Source organism: Oncorhynchus tshawytscha, linkage group LG25, assembly GCF_018296145.1.
Source record: "Oncorhynchus tshawytscha isolate Ot180627B linkage group LG25, Otsh_v2.0, whole genome shotgun sequence".
Taxonomy (NCBI): Eukaryota; Metazoa; Chordata; class Actinopteri; order Salmoniformes; family Salmonidae; genus Oncorhynchus; species Oncorhynchus tshawytscha.
Window position 1 is genome coordinate 20,853,141 of NC_056453.1, and position 21,685 is coordinate 20,874,825.

Below are 21,685 nucleotides of genomic sequence, written 5' to 3' on the forward strand. Positions count from 1 at the left end.
TAGCCTAAACATTACAAGTGGCAAGTGTGGTTGATAAATGAAAATCAGCACAAAAGCAATAAAGGCATTAGGAATGTGTTGATATGACAGCAGTCAAAAAGCAAGTTATCAGTTGGAGCATGTCACAGTCTGAACAACGACAGCTGTGGAGTGCCTTGCTGACTTCATTTCTTGCTGGAGATGTAGGGCCTGCTCCCTCAGTGATGACATTTTGTGGTGATAATAGCCCGTAGAATTGTCACCGGCTTGTTCTATTCCACACGGTGCCGTCTGTTTCATTTCATTTGGTGGTGGCGTGGGAAGGTGTGGGTTCAGACTGAGGTCAGAAGAATACTCATCAGAGATGTCATCATGATTACATTCTTCCCCACCATCAGAGTCATTTTCATTCACATTTTGAAGCAACGCTAATGAGTGCATCCATTCATCTTGCCATTGTAAATTATGCACGCTCTCACTGTGTACTGCAAGTAGGCAAGAGTAGACTGATAGAGTATATAACATTTTGAGATAATTAGAATACATCCATACAAATGGCTCACCCTATTTTTCATTCACATTCGGTGATTACATAATTATGCATAGTTCGCCTTCCCTCGCTCATCAACTCATCCATTCTCCCCCAACACTTCCCCTCGCTCATCAACTCATCCATTCTCCTCCAACACTTCCCCTCGCTCATCAACTCATCCATTCTCCCCCAACACTTCCCCTCGCTCATCAACTCATCCATTCTCCCCCAACACTTCCCCTCGCTCATCAACTCATCCATTCTCCCCCAACACTTCCCCTCGCTCATCAACTCATCCATTCTCCCCCAACACTTCCCCTCGCTCATCAACTCATCCATTCTCCCCCAACACTTCCCCTCGCTCATCAACTCATCCATTCTCCCCAACACTTCCCCTCGCTCATCAACTCATCCATTCTCCCCCAACACTTCCCCTCGCTCATCAACTCATCCATTCTCCCCCAACACTTCCCCTCGCTCATCAACTCATCCATTCTCCCCCAACACTTCCCCCCACTCATCAACTCATCCATTCTTCCCATCATACTTTAGCCTACTTCATTCATCTCTTATTATAAGCTGATGTTATATGTGTGAAATTAGTTTTGGTTCACTTTCGAAGCGATTTCCAACTGGGTACGTACGGCACCTTCAACTATCGGTAGGAGGGGAGCAGGCCCTACTGTAAAAAGTAGGGGCAACAGGGAAAATTATTTACAGTTGAAGTCAAAAATGTACATACACTTAGGTTGGAGTCATTAAAACTTGTTTTTCAACCACTCCACTCCTTTAATCAGCTTGGACAATTCCAGAAAATGATGTCATGGCTTTAGAAGCTTCTGATAGGCTTATTGACATCATTTGAGTCAATTGGAGGTGTACCTGTGGATGTATTTCAAGGTCAACCTTCAAACTCAGTGCCTCTATTCTTGACATCATGGAAAATCAGAAGAAATCAGGCAAGACCTCAGAAAAACAATTGTAGACCTTCACAAGTCTGGTTCATCCTTGGGAGCAATTTCCAATCGTCTGAATGTACCATGTTCATCTGAACAAACAATAGTACGTAAGTATAAACACCATGGGACCACGCAGCCATCATACCGCTCAGGAAGGAGACACGTTCTGTCTCCTAGAGATGAACGTAATTTGGTGCGAAAAGTGCAAATCAATCCCAGAACAACAGCAAAGGACCTTGTGAAGATGCTGGAGGTAAAACAAGTCCTATATCGACATAACCTGCTCCAAAAGCCACTGCTCCAAAACCGCCATAAAAAAGCCACGGTTTGCAACTGCACTTGGGGACAAAGATCATACATTTTGGACAAATGTCGTCTGGTCTGATGAAACAAAAAATAACTGTTTGGTCATAATGACCATCGTTATGTTTGGAGGAAAAAGGGTGAGGCTTGTAAGCCGAAGAGCACTATCCCAACCATGAAGCACGGGGGTGGCAGCATCATGTTGTGGGGGTGCTTTACTGCAGGAGGAACTGGTGCACTTCACAAAATAGATGGCATCATAAGGCGGGAAAATTATGCAGATATACTGAAGCAACATCTTAAGACATCAGTCAGGAAGTTAAGGATTGGTCGCAAATGTGTCTTCCAAATGGACCATGACTCCAAGCATACTTCCAAAGTTGTGGCAAAATGACTTAAGGACAACAAAGTCAAGGTATTGGTGTGGCCACCACAATGCCCTGACCTCAATCCAATAGAACATGTATGGGCAGAACCGAAAAAGCGTATGCAAGCTTGGAGGCCTACAAACCTGACTCAGTTACACCAGCTCTGTCAGGAGGAATGGGCCAAAATTCACCCAACTTATTGTGGGAAGCTTGTGGAAGGCTACCTGCAACATTTGACCCAAGTGAAACAATTTAAAGGCAATGTTACCAAATACTAATTGAGTGCATGTAAACTTCTGACCCACTGGGAATGTGATGAAATAAATAAAAGCTGAAATAATTCTCTATTATTCTGACATTTCATATTCTTAAAATAAAGTGGTGATCCTAACTGACCTAAAACAGGGAATTTTTACTAGGTTTAAATGTCAGGAATTGTGAAAAACGGAGTTGAAATGTATTTGGCTAAGGTGTATGTAGACTTCTGACTTCAACTGTATGACATGCCCTCCTAAAACTGTCTATGGCACCAGTTCTGTTGATGACATTAAGATTCTAACAAGGAGTGGTGCTGGGACTGAGGCGTGGGGCATTACTTTATAAATGGCACAGTAGGGCCTCCCGAGTGGTGCAGCATCGTCGTGTTGAGGCGTCACTACGGCCCTGGGTTAGGTCCCAGGCTGTGTGACAGCTGGCTGTGAACAGGAGACCCATGAGGCGGCCCAGCGTCGTCCGGGTTAGGGGAGTGTTTGGCTGGCCGGGATTTCCTTGACCCATTGTGCTCTAGCGACACCATGTGGCGGCCCGGGCAACTGCAGGATGACTTTGGTCGCCAGTTAGATGGCATGTCCTCTGACACATTGGTGTGGTTGGCTTCCAGGTTAAGCAAGCAGTGCGGCTTGGCAGGGTCTTGTTTGAGGACCCATAGCTCTCGAACTTCGCCTCTCCTGAGTCCATAGGGGAGTTGCAGCGATGGGACCAGACTGTAACTACCAATTTGGATTATCACAAAAATGTAGGAAATGGGTAAAAAATTTAATAAAAATGTCAATTTTAATTAATGAGCAGTCCAAATTACTGATTTAGCGGTTCTATAGTGGGTTGTATAGTAAATGTATTTTAACTCAAAATTAATTAGCCTAACTTTTGAATGTGACAGGAACACAACCAGTCATGATGTTTTCATCTTATTGTAAAATAAATACATTCAAAAACTTATTAGCATCCAATCGACTGAAACAGAATGTAGCCCAGGTATCTGATGCGGTCTGGCAAGAAAGAGAATGTCGTCGGTTGCTGTACTACACATACATGGGAATGTTGTAGTCAGTCAGTGACCAGAAACTGTTGAATGAATGTGTCAGTCAGTGACCAGAGACTATTGAATGAACAAATGTTGTCGTAGTCAGTCGGTGACCAGAGACTGTTGAATGAATGTTGTCGTAGTCAGTGACCAGAGACTGTTGAATGAATGAATGTTGTCATAGTCAGTCAGTGACCAGACTGTTGAATGAATGTGTCATAGTCAGTCAGTGACCAGAGACTGTTGAATGAATGTTGACAATAATGGTCTTATTTCTTGTCTAGATCCTGTCGTCCATTGAGTTGCTGCAGCATGCTCTGCCTAAAATCAACCGCAGCACCTCCGAGCCGTCGCTACACAGAGCAACACACACTGAGGACATTAACATCTGCCCTTTGACCTACACACGCCAACCTGCTCCAGTCTTCAACAAATTTACATGCCAACCTACTGCTGTCTACTAGACCCACACCAACCTGCCTTTGGCTTCATCACAAATGGCACTGTTTTCTACATTTTGCACTACGCTTTCACCAGTCTCAGTGCTGTCTTGTAGGGCTCTGGACAATAGAAGTGCACAAGGTGCCATTTTAGACTGTCTGCAAGGTCATTTCCCACCCTGCCTCTAGCACTGGAGGGGTTTCTAGTCTCAACCCAGCCTGCCTCCAACTCTAGAGGGGTCTCAGTCCAGACTGAACATGCTACCGGGCATGCTTAGGGAGCAGAGTAGCTATACTTTTCCTGAGATAATTTATTGAACAGGAAAAGTGTCCACTTCCCAATCAGTTACATGTTAAAGCACATTCTGTCCCAGTGCTGAGTGTTCTACAACAATCTACTCACAAGATCAGCATCATTGAATCAAAGTATAAAGAACATTTTTATTGCAATTGATGCTATTTCTCTCACTGACGTGAGGGTTTTTCTGAACAATGTCCGCTAATATGGCAAATTATTTTATGTCAGCGTCAACCTCAACATGGCGGTCTGCGTGGACATGCAGAGCTGATGTGTTGTAACTGTTTCCTACACACATCCATGACAACCGTCGGACTGTCCTACAGGGTATTGGATCATGGTATATAGATGAAGAGCTGCTATCGTAACTGTCAGTCAAAGGCTCTTCAATCATGAAAGGATTTTCATAGCTTGCCTTCTAGGATAAATATTGTACTTGAACAAGCATTATAAACCTGAAAGATTATTTTATTAAAATACAATGAATAAACAAAGCCAAATATATAGACTGAATGAACTGAAACAGAACACACCATGGTTGTGAAGTTCTGTCAGGCCTTATCCAAGTTATTCCATTCATTAACCCATAGGTTATAAAACACTACAGCGCTGTCAAACATTTGATTTATTCAATGAATGGACTCCTATTGGATAAATACATTAGAAGCCAACATAGTAATGAATGATTTACCATAGAATATACATGAAACACTGTAGCATAATATCTAGACACCAGACAGACTCCCTGCTATAGGTTCTTCACCCTAGGCAGTTTCAACAGTAGATGTCTGCTTTATTCTCTTACTACAGATGTGGGATAAGGTCACCATTATTATTTTATACCGATAAAGTTGCTAAACCTCTGTAAGAATCCATCAACACTAAACAGTTCTTCTAGGAGGAACTAGCTACCTGGACAACAGAAATGTAACTGTCTAAATTAACGCCAAAATTTCATGAAATTGAGTCAAACAGACTTGTGTGCATTAATTAGATGTTTCTCATGTAACCTTCATGTAACACCACTATCATGTCACCTGGCTGAAAGGCTGATCTATATGACCTCATCTAAAGCATATCAGAACCATTACAGCTCTATGTACAGATTTACTACTTAACACACACATGTACCATGATTAAAAAATATAATTTAAAAAAAGCCTCAAACCATCAACATGAAAGGCTTACTAGTGAGTACACGTTATTCTCCAGTGTTGTATGTTTGCAGTTTGAGCCGTTGGTCAGAGTGCTGGACTGGGTAACGGGTAGTTTGGGCCCCAGGTTGAGGGCTCAGGGCTGGGCAGACACCCCGCTGCTCTCCTCCCTTCCTGGACCAGACATCTGCATGAAGAGTTCTCTCAGTTCGCTGACCTCGTCTTGCGGCTGGGCAACGCTGCGCTGCTCGCGATCCTCAATGAAGTCCCACAGACGCACAGAGTTCAGGAACTACAACCCAACACACAGAAGATCTGTTACCATGATGCTAGTTAAGTATTATATTGTAGCAGGTATTGGCAGTAGCACCGTACCCTCACGTTCCCCTCAGAGCCCAGCTGCTTGCGGGGTTTGTCCGGCTCGGCCCGCGTTCCGTCAGGGTAAGCATGCATGTAGAAACACTTCCCTCCAAACGGACAGGTTCCCCGGCCCTGGTCAAAGTATTTACACGGCTTCTTACTGCAAGAGAAAACAGGACAGGTGTTGGAACTAGGACACTTGGCAGGTTTAGGGACATGGGGCCTAATTTATAAAACATTGCTTACGCACAAAACATGCATGGGTTGGCATTTATAAAAACTGAACTTGACATGAATCCGCTTATCCTCCCGCAAACTTTAGACCATGCGTACACACAGTTTCTTGTGGTTGAAATATTGCATTGCAAAAGTAGTATCCTGTAGAAGCAGCCTGTACTCGTAGCAGCCTAGAGTAGTAGAAGCAGCCTGTACTCGTAGCAGCCTAGAGTAGTAGAAGCAGCCTGTACTCGTAGCAGCCTAGAGTAGTAGAAGCAGCCTGTACTCGTAGCAGCCTAGAGTAGTAGAAGCAGCCTGTACTCGTAGCAGCCTAGAGTAGTAGAAGCAGCCTGTACTCGTAGCAGCCTAGAGTAGTAGAAGCAGCCTGTACTCGTAGCAGCCTAGAGTAGTAGTAGCAGCCTGTACTCGTAGCAGCCTAGAGTAGTAGTAGCAGCATGTACTCGTAGCAGCCTAGAGTAGTAGAAGCAGCCTGTACTCGTAGCAGCCTAGAGTAGTAGTAGCCTGTACTCGTAGCAGCCTAGAGTAGTAGTAGCCTGTACTCGTAGCAGCCTAGAGTAGTAGTAGCCTGTACTCGTAGCAGCCTAGAGTAGTAGTAGCCTGTACTCGTAGCAGCCTAGAGTAGAAGTAGCCTGTAGTAGCATTAGCAGCCTAGAGTAGTAGTAGCCTGTACTCGTAGCAGCCTAGATTAGTAGTAGCCTGTAGTAGCATTAGCAGCCTAGAGTAGTAGTAGCCTGTAGTAGCATTAGCAGCCTGTAGTAGTAGCCTGTACTCGAAGCAGCCTAGAGTAGTAGTAGCCTGTAGTAGCATTAGCAGCCTGTAGTAGTAGCCTGTACTCGAAGCAGCCTAGAGTGGTAGTTGCCAGTAGTAGCCTGTAATAGCAGCAGCAGCCTGTAGTAGTAGCCTGTACTAGTAGCAGCCTCAAGTAGTAGTAGCCTGAAGTAGCAGCAGCAGCCTGTAGTAGCTAAGCGTCAGTAGAGACAAAGTAGAGTCACAATTCAACAGCTCAGACACAAAAGGTATGTGGCAGGGTCTACAGTCAATCACGGATTACAAAAAGAAAACCAGCCCTGTCACGGACCAGGGTGTCTTGCTCCCAGACAGACTAATTTTATTTTTTTTGCCCGCTTTGAGGACAGACAATACAGTGCCACAACCAAAACCTGCGGACTCTCCTTCACTGCAGCCGACGTGAGTAAAAAATGTTAACGTGTTAACCCTCGCAAGCCTGCAGGCCCAGACGGCATCCCTAGCCGCATCCTCAGAGCATGCGCAGACCAGCTGGCTGGTGTGTTTACAGACATATTCAATAATTCCTTAACCCAGTCTGCTGTTCCCACATGCTTCAAGAGGGCCACCATTGTTCCTGTTCCCAGAAAGCTAAGGTAACTGAGCTAAACGACTACCGCCCCGTAGCACTCACTTCCGTCATCATGAAGTGCTTTGAGAGACTAGTCAAGGACCATATCACCTCCACCCTACCTGACACCCTAGACCCACTCCAATTTGCTCACCGCCCAAATAGGTCCACAGATGATGCAATCTCAACCACACTGCACACTGAGCTAACCCATCTGGACAAGAGGAATACCTATGTGAGAATGCTGTTCATCGACTACAGCTCGGCATTTAACACCATAGTACCCTCCAAACTCATCATCAAGCTCGAGACCCTGGGTCTCGACCCCGCCCTGTGCAACTGGGTACTGGACTTCCTGACGGGCCGCCCCCAGGTGGTGAGGGTAGGTAACAACATCTCCACCGCGCTGATCCTCAACACTGGGGCCCCACAAGGGTGCGTTCTGAGCCCTCTCCTGTACTCCCTGTTCACCCACGACTGTGTGGCCATGCACGCCTCCAACTCAATCATCAAGTTTGCGGACGACACTACAGTGGTAGGCTTGATTACCAACAACGACGAGATGGCCTACAGGGAGGAGGTGAGGGCCCTCGGAGTGTGGTGTCAGGAAAATAACCTCACACTCAACAAAACTAAGGAGATGATTGTGGACTTCAGGAAACAGCAGAGGGAGCACCCCCCTGTCCCATCGATGGGACAGTAGTGGAGAGGGTAGTAAGTTAAGTTCCTCGGTGTACACATCACGGACAAACTGAATTGGTCCACCCACACAGACAGCGTTGTGAAGGCGCAGCAGCGTCTCTTCAACCTCAGAAGACTGAAGAAATTTGGCTCGTCACCAAAAGCACACAAATTTCTACAGATGCACAATCGAGAGCATCCTGTCAGGCTGTATCACCGCCTGGTATGGCAACTGCTCCGCCCACAACCGTAAGGCTCTCCAGAGGGTAGTGAGGTCTGCACAACGCATCACCGGGGGCAAACTACCTGCCCTCCAGGACACCTACACCACCCGATGTCACAGGAAGGCCATAAAGATCATCAAGGCCAACAACCACCCGAGCCACTGCCTGTTAACCCCGCTATCATCCAGAAGGCGAGGTCAGTACCACTAACATTGAGTGGCTGCTGCCAACACACTGACTCAACTCCAGCCACTTTAATAATGGAAATTGATGTAAAATATATCACTAGCCACTTTAAAACAATGCGACTTAATACACTGCTCAAAAAAATAAAGGGAACACTTAAACAACAATGTAACTCCAAGTCAATCACACTTCTGTGAAATCAAACTGTCCACTTAGGAAGCAACACTGATTGACAATAAATTTCACATGCTGTTGTGCAAATGGAATAGACAACAGGTGGTAATTATAGGCATTTAGCAAGACACCCCAAATTAAAGGATTGGTTCTGCAGGTGGTGACCACAGACCACTTCTCAATTCCTATGCTTCCTGGCTGATGTTTTGGTCACTTTTGAATGCTGGCGGTGCTTTCACTCTAGTGGTAGCATGAGACGGAGTCTACAACCCACACAAGTGGCTCAGGTAGTGCAGCTCATCCAGGATGGCACATCAATGCGAGCTGAGGCAAGAAGGTTTGCTGTGTGTCAGCGTAGTATCCAGAGCATGTAGGCGCTACCAGGAGACAGGCCAGTACATCAGGAGACGTGGAGGAGGCCGTAGGAGGGCAACAACCCAGCAGCAGGACCGCTACCTCCGCCTTTGTGCAAGGAGGAGCACTGCCAGAGCCCTGCAAAATGACCTCCAGCAGGCCACAAATGTGCATGTGTCTGCTCAAACGGTCAGAAACAGACTCCATGAGGGTGGTATGAGGGCCCGACCTCCACAGGTGGGGGTTGTGCTTACAGCCCAACACCGTGCAGGACGTTTGGCATTTGCCAGAGAACACCAAGATTGGCAAATTCGCCACTGGCGCCCGTGCTCTTCACAGATGAAAGCAGGTTCACACTGAGCACATGTGACAGACGTGACAGTCTGGAGACGCCGTGGAGAACGTTCTGCTGCCTGCAACATCCTCCAGCATGACCGGTTTGGCGGTGGGTCAGTCATAGTGTGGGGTGGCATTTCTTTGGTGGGCCGCACAGCCCTCCATGTGCTTGCCAGAGGTAGCCTGACTGCCATTAGGTACCGAGATGAGATCCTCAGACCCCTTGTGAGACCATATGCTGGTGCGGTTGGCCCTAGGTTCCTCCTAATGCAAGACAATGCTAGACCTCATGTGGCTGGAGTGTGTCAGCAGTTCCTGTAAGAGGAAGGCATTGATGCTATGGACTGGCCCGCCCGTTCCCCAGACCTGAATCCAATTGAGCACATCTGGGACATCATGTCTCGCTCCATCCACCAACGCCACATTGCACCACAGACTGTCCAGGAGTTGGCGGATGCTTTAGTCCAGGTCTGGGAGGAGATCCCTCAGGAGACCATCCGCCACCTCATCAGGAGCATGCCCAGGCGTTGTAGGGAGGTCATACAGGCACGCGGAGGCCACACACACTACTGAGCCTCATTTTGACTTGTTTTAAGGACATTACATCAATTATTCCATTTAAGCCACTGTGTTCTTGGGGACCTTCAATGCTGCAGAAATGTTTTGGTACCCAGATCTGTGCTCTACACAATCCTGTTTCGGAGCTCTACAGACAATTCCTTCGACCTCACTGCTTGGTTTTTGCCTTTCCAAATTATGCACAATCAAATGAATTTACCACAGGTGGTCTCCAATCAAGTTGTTGGAATGATCAATGGAAACCAATTGGACCTGAGATTTTTTATTGATACAAAAATGTGCAGAAAGGTCTAAAACAGTTTTTGCTTTGTCATTATGGGGTGTGTGTAGATTGACGAGGGAAATACAAATAAAATGTGGGTAAGTATCAAATCAAACTTTATTTTTCACATGCACCGAATACAACAAGTGTAGACCTTACCGTGAAATGCTTACTAACAAGACCTTAATCAACAGTGTTGTTCAAGATGAGTTAAGGAAATATTTACCAAATATACTAAAGTAAAAATATTTACTTTGTACATGTAGGTAGGGGTGACTATGCATAGATAAACAGCATGCAGCAGCAGTGTACAAAACAAATGGAGGGGAGGGGGGGGTGACAATGTAAATAGTCTGGTGGCCATTTGATTAATTATTCAGCAGTATTATGGCTTGGGGATAGAAGCTGTTAATGAGCCTTTTTGTCCTAGACTTGGTGCTCCAGTTGCGGAAAAAACGTCTGACTTGACTGGAGTCTGACAATTTATGGGCTTTCCTCTGACACCACCTATATAGGTCCTGGACAGCAGGAAGCTTGGCCCCAGTGATGTACTGGGCCGTACGCACTACCCTCTGTAGTGCCTTACCGTAAGATGCCGAGCAGTTGCCATACCAGGCGGTGATGCAACCGGTCAGGATGCTCTCGATGGTGCAGCTGTAGAACTTTTGAGGATCTGGGGACCCATGCCAAACCTTTTCAAACTCCTGAGTGGGAATAGGTTTTGTCGTGCCCTCTTCAAGACGGTCTTGGTGTTTGGACCATGATAGATCATTGGGGATGTGGACACCAAGGAACTTAACTCTCGACCCGCTCCACTACAGCCCCATTGATGTTATTGGGGGCCTGTTCGGCCCACCTTTTCCTGTAGTCCACGATCAGCTCCTTTGTCTTGGTCAGGTTGAGGGAGAGGTTGTTGTCCTGGCACCACGCTGCCAGTTCTCTGACCACCTCCCTATAGGCTGTTTCATTGTTGTCGGTGAACAGGCCTACCACTGTTGTGTCATCAGCAAACTTAATGATGGTGTTGGAGTCCTGAGGGGCCCCAGTGTTGAGAATCAGCGTGGCAAGCATGTTGTTGCCTACCCTTACCACCTGGGGGCAGCCAGTCAGGATAGTCCAGGATCCAGTTCTAGAGCGAGGTGTTTAGTCCCAGGGTCCTTAGCTTAGTGATGAGCTTTGTGGGCACTATGGTGTTGAACGCTGAGCTGTAGTCAATGAACAGCATCCTCACATAGGGGTTGCTTTTGTCCAGGTGGGAAAGGGCAGTGTGGATTTCGATTGGATCTGTTGGGGCGGTATGCGAATTGGGGTGTAGGGTCTATGGGTTTATACTGTTGATGTGAGACATGACCAGCCTTTCAAACCACTTCATCACTACCGATGTGAATGCTACGGGGTGGTAATCATTTAGGCAGGTTCCCTTTGCTTCCTTGGGCACAGGGACTATAGTGGTCTGCTTGAAACACATAGGTATTACAGACTCGGTCAGGGAGAGGTTGAAAATGTCAGTGAAGACACTTGCCAGTTGGTCTGCACATGCTTTGACTACACATCCTGGTAATCAGTCTTTCCCCGCAGCTTTGTGAATGTTGCCCTGTTTAAAGATATTGCTCACATCGGCTACCAATAGTGTTATCACACACTCGTCCGGAACTAGCTGGTGCTCTCATGCATGCTTTAGTGTTGCTTGCTTCGAAGCGAGCATAAAATGCATTTAGCTCGTCTGGTAGGCTTGCGTCACTGGGCAGCTCGCGGCTGTGTTTCCCTTTGTAGTCTGATAGTTTTCAAGCCCTGCCACATCCGACGACCGTCAGAGTAGGAATCGATCTTGGTCCTGTATTGACGCTTTGCCTGTTTGATGATTCGTCTGAGGGCATAGCGGGATTTCTTATAACCGTCCGGATTAGTGTCCCGCTCCTTGAAAGTGGCAGCTCTAGCTTTTAGCTCGATGCAGATTTTGTCTGTAATCCATAGCTTCTGGTTAGGATATGTACGTATGGTCACTTTGGGGACGACGTCATTGATGCACTTGATGAAGCCGATGACTGAGGTGGTATACTCAATGCCATTGGATGAATCCCGGAACATATTCCAGTCTGTGCTAGTAAAACAGTCCTGTAATGTAGCATCCGCTTTCATCTGACCACTTCTGTATTGAGCGAGTCACTGGTACTTCCTGCTTTAGGTTTTGCTTGTAAGCAGGAATCAGGGGTTAGAATTATGGTCAGATTTGCAAAATGGAGAGCTTTGTATGCATCTCTGTGTGTGGAGTAAAGGTGGTCTAGAGTTTTTTCCCTCTGGTTGCACATGTGACATGCTGGTTAGAAATGTGGTAAAACGGATTTAAGTTGTCAAGTTGGCTGGATGTCCTTTGGGTGGTGGACTATTGTTGAGTGTGAAAAACCCAGCAGTGTTGCAGTTCTTGGCCAATTACATGGCCAAGAGTATATGGACACCTGCTCATCAAACATCTCATTCCAAAATCATGGGCATTAATATGGAGTTGTTTACCCCCTTTGCTGCTATAACAGCCTCCACTCCTCTGGGAAGGCTTTCCACTAGATGTTGGAACATTGCTGCCATAACAGCCTCCACTCTTCTGGGAAGGCTTTCCACTAGATGTTGGAACATTGCTACAGGGACTTGCTTCCATTCAGCCACAAGAGCATTAGTGAGGTCGGGCACTGATGTTTGATAAGGCCAGGCTCGCAGTCAGGGTTCCAATTCATCCCAAGGTGTTCGATGGAGTTGAGGTCATGGCTCTGTGCAGGCCAGTCAAGTTCTTCCACACTGATCGATAAACCATTTCCGTATGGATCACAATTTGTGCACGAGGGCATTGTCATGCTGAAACATGAAAGAGCTTCCCCAAAGTTGGTAGTTAGTCTTGTCTCATTGCTCCAAATCCAGTATGGACTCGGGAGAGGCGAAGGTCGAGAACCATGCGGAACACGACCCATACCAAGCTGCACGGCTTCTTGACACGATACCTCTCAGCGTTGCCGCTTGCTATAAACCACCCTCTGCCCCCAGCTGTGCCCTGGACACCATATGTGAACTGATCGCCCCCCCATCTATCTTCAAAGCTCGTGCTGCTAGGTGACCTAAACTGGAACATGCTGAACACCCCGGCCATCCTACAATCTAAGCTTGATGCTCTCAATCTCACACAAATTATCAATGAACCCACCAGGTACATCCCCAAATCTGTAAAGATGGGCACCCTCATAGATATCTTAACCAACTGGCCCTCCAAATACATCTCTGCTGTCTTCAACCAAGATATCAGCGATCATCACCTGCATCCGTAATGGGTCCGCGGTCAAACGACCACCCCTCATCACTGTCAAACGCTCCCTAAAACACTTCAGGATACCCAGGTCTATTAGAAAGGCCTGCTCGCTGGAAGGATATGACCTGGTCATTCTTTAAAAATGCCTTCCTCACCATCTTAAATAAGCATGCCCTTTTCAAAAAAATGTAGAACCAGGAACAGATATAGCCCTTGGTTCTCTCTAGACCTGACTGCCATTGACTAGCACAAAAATATCCTGTGGCATTCTGCATTAGCATCGAATAGCCCCCGTGATATGCAACTTTTCAGGGAAGTTAGGAAAGCTAAGGCTAGCTTTCAAGCAGAAATTTGCATCCTGTAGTACAATCTCAAAAAAGTTCTGGGACACTAAAGTCCATGGAGAATAAGAGCACCTCCTCCCAGCTGCCCACTGCACTGAGGATAGGAAACACTGTCACCACCGAGAATTTCAATAAGCATTTTTCTACAGCTGGCCATGCTTTCCACCTGGCTACCCCAGTCAACAGCCCTGCACTCCCCACAGCAACTTGCCCAAGCCTTCCCCATTTCTCCTTCACCCAAATCCAGATAGATGTTCTGAAAGACCTGCAAAATCTGGACCACTACAAATCAGCCGGGCTAGACAATCTGGACCCGCTCTTCTAGAATTATCTGCTGAAATTGTTGCAACCCCTATCACTAGCCTGTTCAACCTCTTTCGTATCGTCTGAGATTCCCAAAGATTGGAAAGCTGCTGCGGTCATCCCCATCTTTAAAAGGGGAGACGTTCTAGACCTATATCTATCCTACCTGCCTTTCTAAGGTCTTCGAAAGCCAAGTTGAAAACAGATTAGGCAGTCTCTATGGGGGTGTCACAGGGTTCAATTCTCAGGCAGACTCTCTTCTCTGTATACATCAATGATGTCGCTCTTGCTGCTGGAGATTCTGATCCACCTCTACACAGACGACACCATTCTGTGTACTTCTGGCCCTTCTTTGGAAACTGTGTTATCTAACCTCCAGACGAGCTTCAATGCCATACAACTCTCCTTCTGTGGCCTCCAACTGCTCTTAAATGCAAGTAAAACTAAATGCAATGTCTTCAACCGATCATTGCCTGCACCTGCCCGCCCGTCCAGCATCACTATTCTGGACGGCCACGACTTAGAATACATGGATAACTACAAATACCTAGGTGTCTGGTTAGACTGTAGACTCACATTAAGCATCTCCAATCCAAAATTAAATCTAGAATCGGCTTCCTATTTCGCATCCTTCACTCATGCTGCCAAACTTACCCTCGTAAAACTGAGCATCCTACCGATCCTAGACTTCGGCGATGTCATTTATAAAATAGCCTCCAACACTCTACTCAACTAATTGGATGCAGTCGATCATAGTGCCATCCGTTTTGTCACCAAAGCCCCATATACTATCTACCACTGCGACCTGTACGCCCTCATTGGCTGGCCCTCCCTTCATACTCGTCGCCAAACCCACTGGCTGCAGGTCATCTACAAGTTTCTGCAAGGTAAAGCCCCACCTTATCTCCGCTCACTGGTCACCATAGCAGCACGCGCTCCAGCAGGTATATCTCACTGGTCACCCTCAAAGCCAATTCCTCCTTTGGCCGCCTTTCATTCCAGTTCTCTGCTGCCAATGGCTGGAACGAACTGCAAAAATCACTGAAGCTGGAGACTCATATCTCCCTCACTAGCTTTAAGCATCAGCTGTCAGAGCAGCTCACAGATCACTGCACCCGTACATAGCCCATCTGTAAACAGCGCATCCAACTACCTCATCCCCATATTGTATGTATTTATTTATCTATCTTGCTCCTTCGCACCCCAGTATCTCTACTTGCACATTCACCATTCCAGGGTTTAATTGCTATATTGTAATTACTTCGCCACCATGGCCTATTTATTGCCTTAACACCCTTATCTTACCTCATTTGCACTCACTGTATAGACACTTTTTTTCTACTGTATTATTGACTGAATGTTTATTCAAATCAAATATATTTATATAGCCCTTCTTACATCAGCTAATATATTAAAGTGCTGTACAGAAACCAAGCCTAAAACACCAAACAGCAAGCAATGCAGGTGTAACTCTGTTGTTTGTTGCACTGCTTTCCTTTATCTTGGCCAGGTCGCAGTTGCAAATGAGAACTTGTTCTCAACTAGCCTACCTGGTTAAATAAATTATCAAATGTTCCATACGCACAAAACGTTTCTCTAAAATGTGCACAAATTGGTTTATATCCCTGTTAGTGAGCATTTCTCCTTTGCCAATATAATCCATCTACCTGACAGGTGCAGCATATCAAGAAGCTGATTCAGGTGCACCTTGTGCTGGGGACAACAAAAGGCCACTAAAATGTGCAGTTTTGTCACAACAATGCCACAGATGTTTTGAGGGAGCGTGCAATTGGCATGCTGACTGCAGGAATGTCCAACAGAGCATTGAATGTTAATTTCTCTACCATAAGCTACCTCCAATGTTGTTTTAGAGAATTTGTCAGTACATCTCGCTTCTTCACATGCGGGATGGTCTGAGGGGAGCCACCCAGACAGCTGATGAAACCGTCTCAGGGAAGCTCATCTGAGTGCTCGTCGTCCTCACCAGGGTCTTGACCTGACTGCAGTTCGGCGTAGTAACCCGTTTCAGTGGGCAAATGCTCACATTTGATGGTCACCGGCACGCTGGAGAAGTGTGTTCTTTACAAATGAATCCCGGTTTTACTGTACCGGGCAGATGGCGTCATGTGGACGAGCGGTTTACTGATGTGAACAGAGTGCCCCATGGTGGGGGGGGTTATGGTATGGGCAGGCATAAGCTATGGACAACGAACAAAATTCTATTCTATCAATGGCAATTTGAATGCACAGAGATACAGTGAGGAGATCCTGAGGCCGATTGTCTCGCTTCCATCACCTCATGTTTCAGCATAATAATGTACAACCCCATGTCGCAAGGATTTGTACACAATTCCTGGAAGATAAATTATTCCACGGCCTGCATACTCAGAGATGTCACCTATTGAGGATGTTCTGGATTGACGTGTACGACAGTGTATTCCAGTTTCCACCAATAGCCAGAAACTTCGCACAGCCATTGAAGAGGAGTGGGACAACATTCCACAATCAACAGCCTGATCAACTCTGAGAAGATTTCGCGCTGCATGAGGCAAATGGTCACACCAGATACTGACTGGTTTTCTGATACATGCCCCTACCTTTTTTGTTGTTGTAAGGTATCTGACCAACAGATGCATATCTATATTCCCAGTCATGTGAAATACATATATTGTAGAATAATAGTGAAGACATCAAAACACATATGGATCATGTAATAACCAAAAAAAGTATAAAACAAATATTTGAGATTCTTCAAAGTAGGCACCCTTGATGACAGTGTCGCATTCTCTGTGAGTTTCTTGAAATGTTCCGTATTGACGGACTGTCGTTTCTCTTTGCTTATTTGAGCTGTTCTTGCCATAATATGGACTTGGTCTTTTACCAAATAGGGCTATCTTCTGTATACCACCCCTACCTTGTCACAACACAACTGATTGGCTGAAACGCATTAAGGGAATAAATTCTACAAATTAAGACACAACCGTTAATTGAAATGCATTCCAGGTGACTACCTCATGAAGCTGGTTGAGGCAATGCTGTCATAAAAGCATGAATATTTTGATTTAACACTTTTTTTGGTTACTACATGATGCCATGTGTTATGTCATCACTATTATTTTACAATATAGTAAAAATAAAACCCTGGAATGAGTAGGTGTGTCCAAACGTTTAACTGGTACTGTGTATATACATACCTGACTCCAGACTTGAAGTCCTCTATCAGTCTGTTCTTCTCATCCTGGTCCTCCACCCAGTACACACTGGGGATGACAAACTCAGACACCACTCTGCACTCTGGACACGACCTGGAGAGAGACACACGGTTAGCCGCATCACTGTATATTATGGCCAGTCATTCTGCTTCACATCACAGTGGCATCATGTTGCTCAACCTAGCTGCAACTCCCTCAAGTTGTCAGTATCACCTGATCATCTGAGTTTCTAAACACAGTAATAACAGTGGAGGCTACACATGTGCTTATAGAAGCACCCTGATAGCCATGGTAACAGTTGAAACAAGATCAGGGCACATATTCATTTAAAAAATCTCAAGAGTAGGAGTGCCGATCTAAGATCATAATATTACATGGACATGATCCTAAATCAGAACTACTCAGTACCGCATATGAATTTGGGTCTAGATCCAGAAACGTAGACAATGTACGTACTTGATGATCTTGTTTTCAAATTGCTTGGCACACTATAGTATATTATTGATGATCGTGTTTTCATACTGCTTGGTGTGTATAGTATATCAGTTATTTATGGGATGTTTATGAATAATGACTAAATTATGTGTACATTTAGCTTAGAATTATAACTAAACAGAATACTACTCTGTTACTGTATGAATCTTATTTTAATCATAATACTGAATATAAGGTGTGTAGTTTTAGTCAAGAATTAGAACAAGGACTTTCTGTTCCTTGTTCGAAACGAATGGAGCTAACGTCAGACCGGCTGGAATACTGTGTTCCTTACAGGACATTCTGTCCCCACCCAGGGAGGGGAGAGACCTTGGGCTTGTAGTAGATTGTTTAACAGGTGGCAGACAATGTGAGAAGGCTTGAACTACATTGCCATTGTATCTGAGAGGGACATGTATGATGAAATGTGAGGTATATAAACCAATGTACATGGTATTATGACCAGAGCTCTCGGGAATAAACGCTACTGATTAATTTTGAGACTGATCTTTGTCTATTTTATGCAAATAAGAACCTTACAAATTCTTAGAACCAGACAGTTTTTGCTTTGTTACAGTTGAATTGGTTAATGAACATATAGGAATTAAATTCCTCTAACAGTTATGAACTCCCTTGATGAAGCTTGTTTTTAAACTGCTTGGTGTGTATAGTATTGTAGTTATCAGCTCCCTTGATGCTTGTTGTTTATAGTAAAACTCACTCTTGTTTTCAAACTGCTTGGTGTGTATAGTAAAACTCACTCTTGTTTTTAAACTGCTTGGTGTGTATAGTAAAACTCACTCTTGTTTTCAAACTGCTTGGTATATATAGCTGTTATCAACTCACTTGATGATCTTGTTCTCAAACTGCTTGGCGCAGCGCCACTGGCGGATGCAGGAGAGGCAGTATGTGTGGCAGCAGGAAGAGAGGATCCCGAAGCGTCTCTCTGAGGCAGCAGCTTTCTCATAAACCACCTCCATACAGATAGAACACACCTTGTCCTGGCTGTGCTGCGCTGCAAACGCCTTCTCCATGTCCGCCTCAAACACCAACATACACATCTGAGGGACAGCCATCAAATGGAATGAATCCAGACTTGATCCATATCCATGCTATTTCATTTATAAATCACCATCACCACATTGAATTATGTAATCGTATGTTTTTGATCCTTCTGTTGATCACTTGATATCCAAAATGACCTATTCTTGTTGTTTGTATGACACAGTTTCACTCCTACCAGTGTAGTTAGTGTTTGTGGGTACAGAGTAAATTGGCTTCCTGAGCTCTCCTCTGCTCAGGGTCATGTGGGGGTTAGGGTTAAAGTATGGGTCCTACCTTCTCGTGAGCTCTCCTCTGCTCAGGGTCATGTGGGTGGAGCACCTGCAGCCTGCAAATGTCACACAGGTCACCATGGAGATAGGGACAGGTGTTTCCGTAGTGACACTGTCCTGCAGCAGCAGAGGGACAGAGCTGTTGCTGGGGGCAGGGGACAGACACAGGGAGTGGGTAGGGGCTAGCCGTGGCAGAACACTCCAGACTGGTCCTGATGGCGTCCAGGTAGGAATGAGGTTTGGCATGGGCGCCGTTTTCATGGTATTCCGCCCAACACTCCGCCTCAGTTACCTCTGGGCCATCTCCACCATAAGGCATCATTCTGCTGTCACAGCCCTGGGCTGGAACACACACAAACACACACACACACACACACACACACACACAGGATACAGTTGAAGGGAACAGACCTCTGGATTATACTGCTGGCTGCATTACATTGACCTCCTAGTGGCAAACTAAACTACATACTGTAGCTTTATCTCTAAGCACCAGGGTGTTGTATTTATTATGGATCCCCATCTATTATTTGGCGCCGACAGAGATGTCCGCCTCGCTTCGTGTTCCTAGGAAACTATGCAGTGTTTTGTTTACGTGTTATTTCTTACATTAGTACCCCAGGTCATCTTAGGTTTCATTACATACAGTCGAGAAGAACTACTGAATATAAGAGCAGCGTCAACTCACCATCAGTACGACCAAGAATATGTTTTTCGCGACGCGGATCCTGTGTTCTGCCTTTCAACCAGGACAACGGAATGGATCCTATGCGGCGACCCAAAAAAACGACTCCGAAAAAGAGGGAAACGAGGCGGTCTTCTGGTCAGACTCCGGAGACGGGCACATCGTGCACCACTCCCTAGCATTCTTCTCGCCAATGTCCAGTCTCTTGACAACAAGGTTGATGAAATCCGAGCAAGGGTAGCATTCCAGAGGGACATCAGAGACTAACGTTCTTTGCTTCACAGAAACATGGCTCACTGGAGAGATGCTATCGGAGGCGGTGCAGCCAGCGGGTTTCTCCACGCATCGCGCCGACAGAAACAAACATCTTTCTGGTAAGAAGAGGGGCGGGGGCGTATGCCTTATGGCTAACGAGACATGGTGTGATGAAAGAAACATACAGGAACTCAAATCCTTCTGTTCACCTGATTTAGAATTCCTCACAATCAAATGTAGACCGCATTATCTACCAAGAGAATTCTCTTCGATTATAATCACAGCCGTATATATCCCCCCCCCAAGCAGACACATCGATGGCTCTGAATGAACTTTGACTCTTTGCAAACTGGAATCCATTTATCCGGAGGCTGCATTCATTGTAGCTGGGGATTTTAACAAGGCTAATCTGAAAACAAGACTCCCTAAATTTTATCAGCATATCGATTGCGCAACCAGGGGTGGAAAAACCTTGGATCATTGTTACTCTAACTTCCGCGACGCATATAAGGCCCTGCCCCGCCCTCCTTTCGGAAAAGCTGACCACGACTCCATTTTGTTGATCCCTGCCTACAGACAGAAACTAAAACAAGAGGCTCCCACGCTGAGGTCTGTCCAACGCTGGTCCGACCAAGCTGACTCCACACTCCAAGACTGCTTCCATCACGTGGACTGGGAGATGTTTCGTATTGCGTCAGATAACAATATTGACGAATACGCTGATTCGGTGTGCGAGTTCATTAGAACGTGCGTTGAAGATGTCGTTCCCATAGCAACGATTAAAACATTCCCTAACCAGAAACCGTGGATTGATGGCAGCATTCGCGTGAAACTGAGCGCAAACCACTGCTTTTAATCAGGGCAAGGTGACTGGAAACATGACCGAACACAAACAGTGCAGCTATTCCCTCTGCAAGGCTATCAAACAAGCTAGGCGTCAGTACAGAGACAAAGGAGAATCTCAAGTCAACGGCTCAGACACAAGAGGCATGTGGCAGGGTCTACAGTCAATCACAGACTACAAGAAGAAATCCAGCCCAGTCACGGACCAGGATGTCTTGCTCCCAGGCAGACTAAATAACTTTTTTGCCCGCTTTGAGGACAATACAGTGCCACGGCCTGCAACGAAAACATGCGGACTCTCCTTCACTGCAGCCGAGGTGAGTTAGACATTTAAACGTGTTAACCCTCGCAAGGCTGCAGGCCCAGACGGCATCCCCAGCCGCGCCCTCAGAGCATGCGCAGACCAGCTGGCCGGTGTGTTTACGGACATATTCAATCAATCCCTATACCAGTCTGCTGTTCCCACATGTTTCAAGAGGGCCACCATTGTTCCTGTTCCCAAGAAAGCTAAGGTAACTGAGCTAAACGACCACCGCCCCGTAGCACTCACTTCCGTCATCATGAAGTGCTTTGAGAGACTAGTCAAGGACCATATCACCTCCACCCTACCTGACACCCTAGACCCACTCCAATTTGCTTACCGCCCAAATAGGTCCACAGACGATGCAATCTCAACCACACTGCACACTGCCCTAACCCATCTGGACAAGAGGAATACCTATGTGAGAATGCTGTTCATCGACTACAGCTCGGCATTTAACACCATAGTACCCTCCAAGCTCGTCATCAAGCTCGAGACCCTGGGTCTCGACCCCGCCCTGTGCAACTGGGTACTGGACTTCCTGACGGGCCGCCCC

General features: G+C 46.1%; 1 protein-coding gene across 1 annotated transcript in view; it reads right to left on the reverse strand.

Moving 5' to 3' along the window:
* Positions 1-4,788: 4,788 nt before the first annotated feature.
* The window catches only part of LOC112238801 (probable E3 ubiquitin-protein ligase makorin-2), a 30,811-nt gene continuing 13,914 nt past the window's right edge, over positions 4,789-21,685 (reverse strand). The window contains exons 4-8 of the mRNA XM_042306112.1: positions 19,050-19,387; positions 18,558-18,772; positions 17,220-17,330; positions 5,712-5,856; positions 4,789-5,628 (exon numbers count right to left, since the gene is read on the reverse strand). Coding sequence (XP_042162046.1) covers positions 5,473-5,628; positions 5,712-5,856; positions 17,220-17,330; positions 18,558-18,772; positions 19,050-19,387 — 965 coding nt within the window. The 3' untranslated portion in view covers positions 4,789-5,472. The remainder of the gene's footprint in view (positions 5,629-5,711; positions 5,857-17,219; positions 17,331-18,557; positions 18,773-19,049; positions 19,388-21,685) is intronic.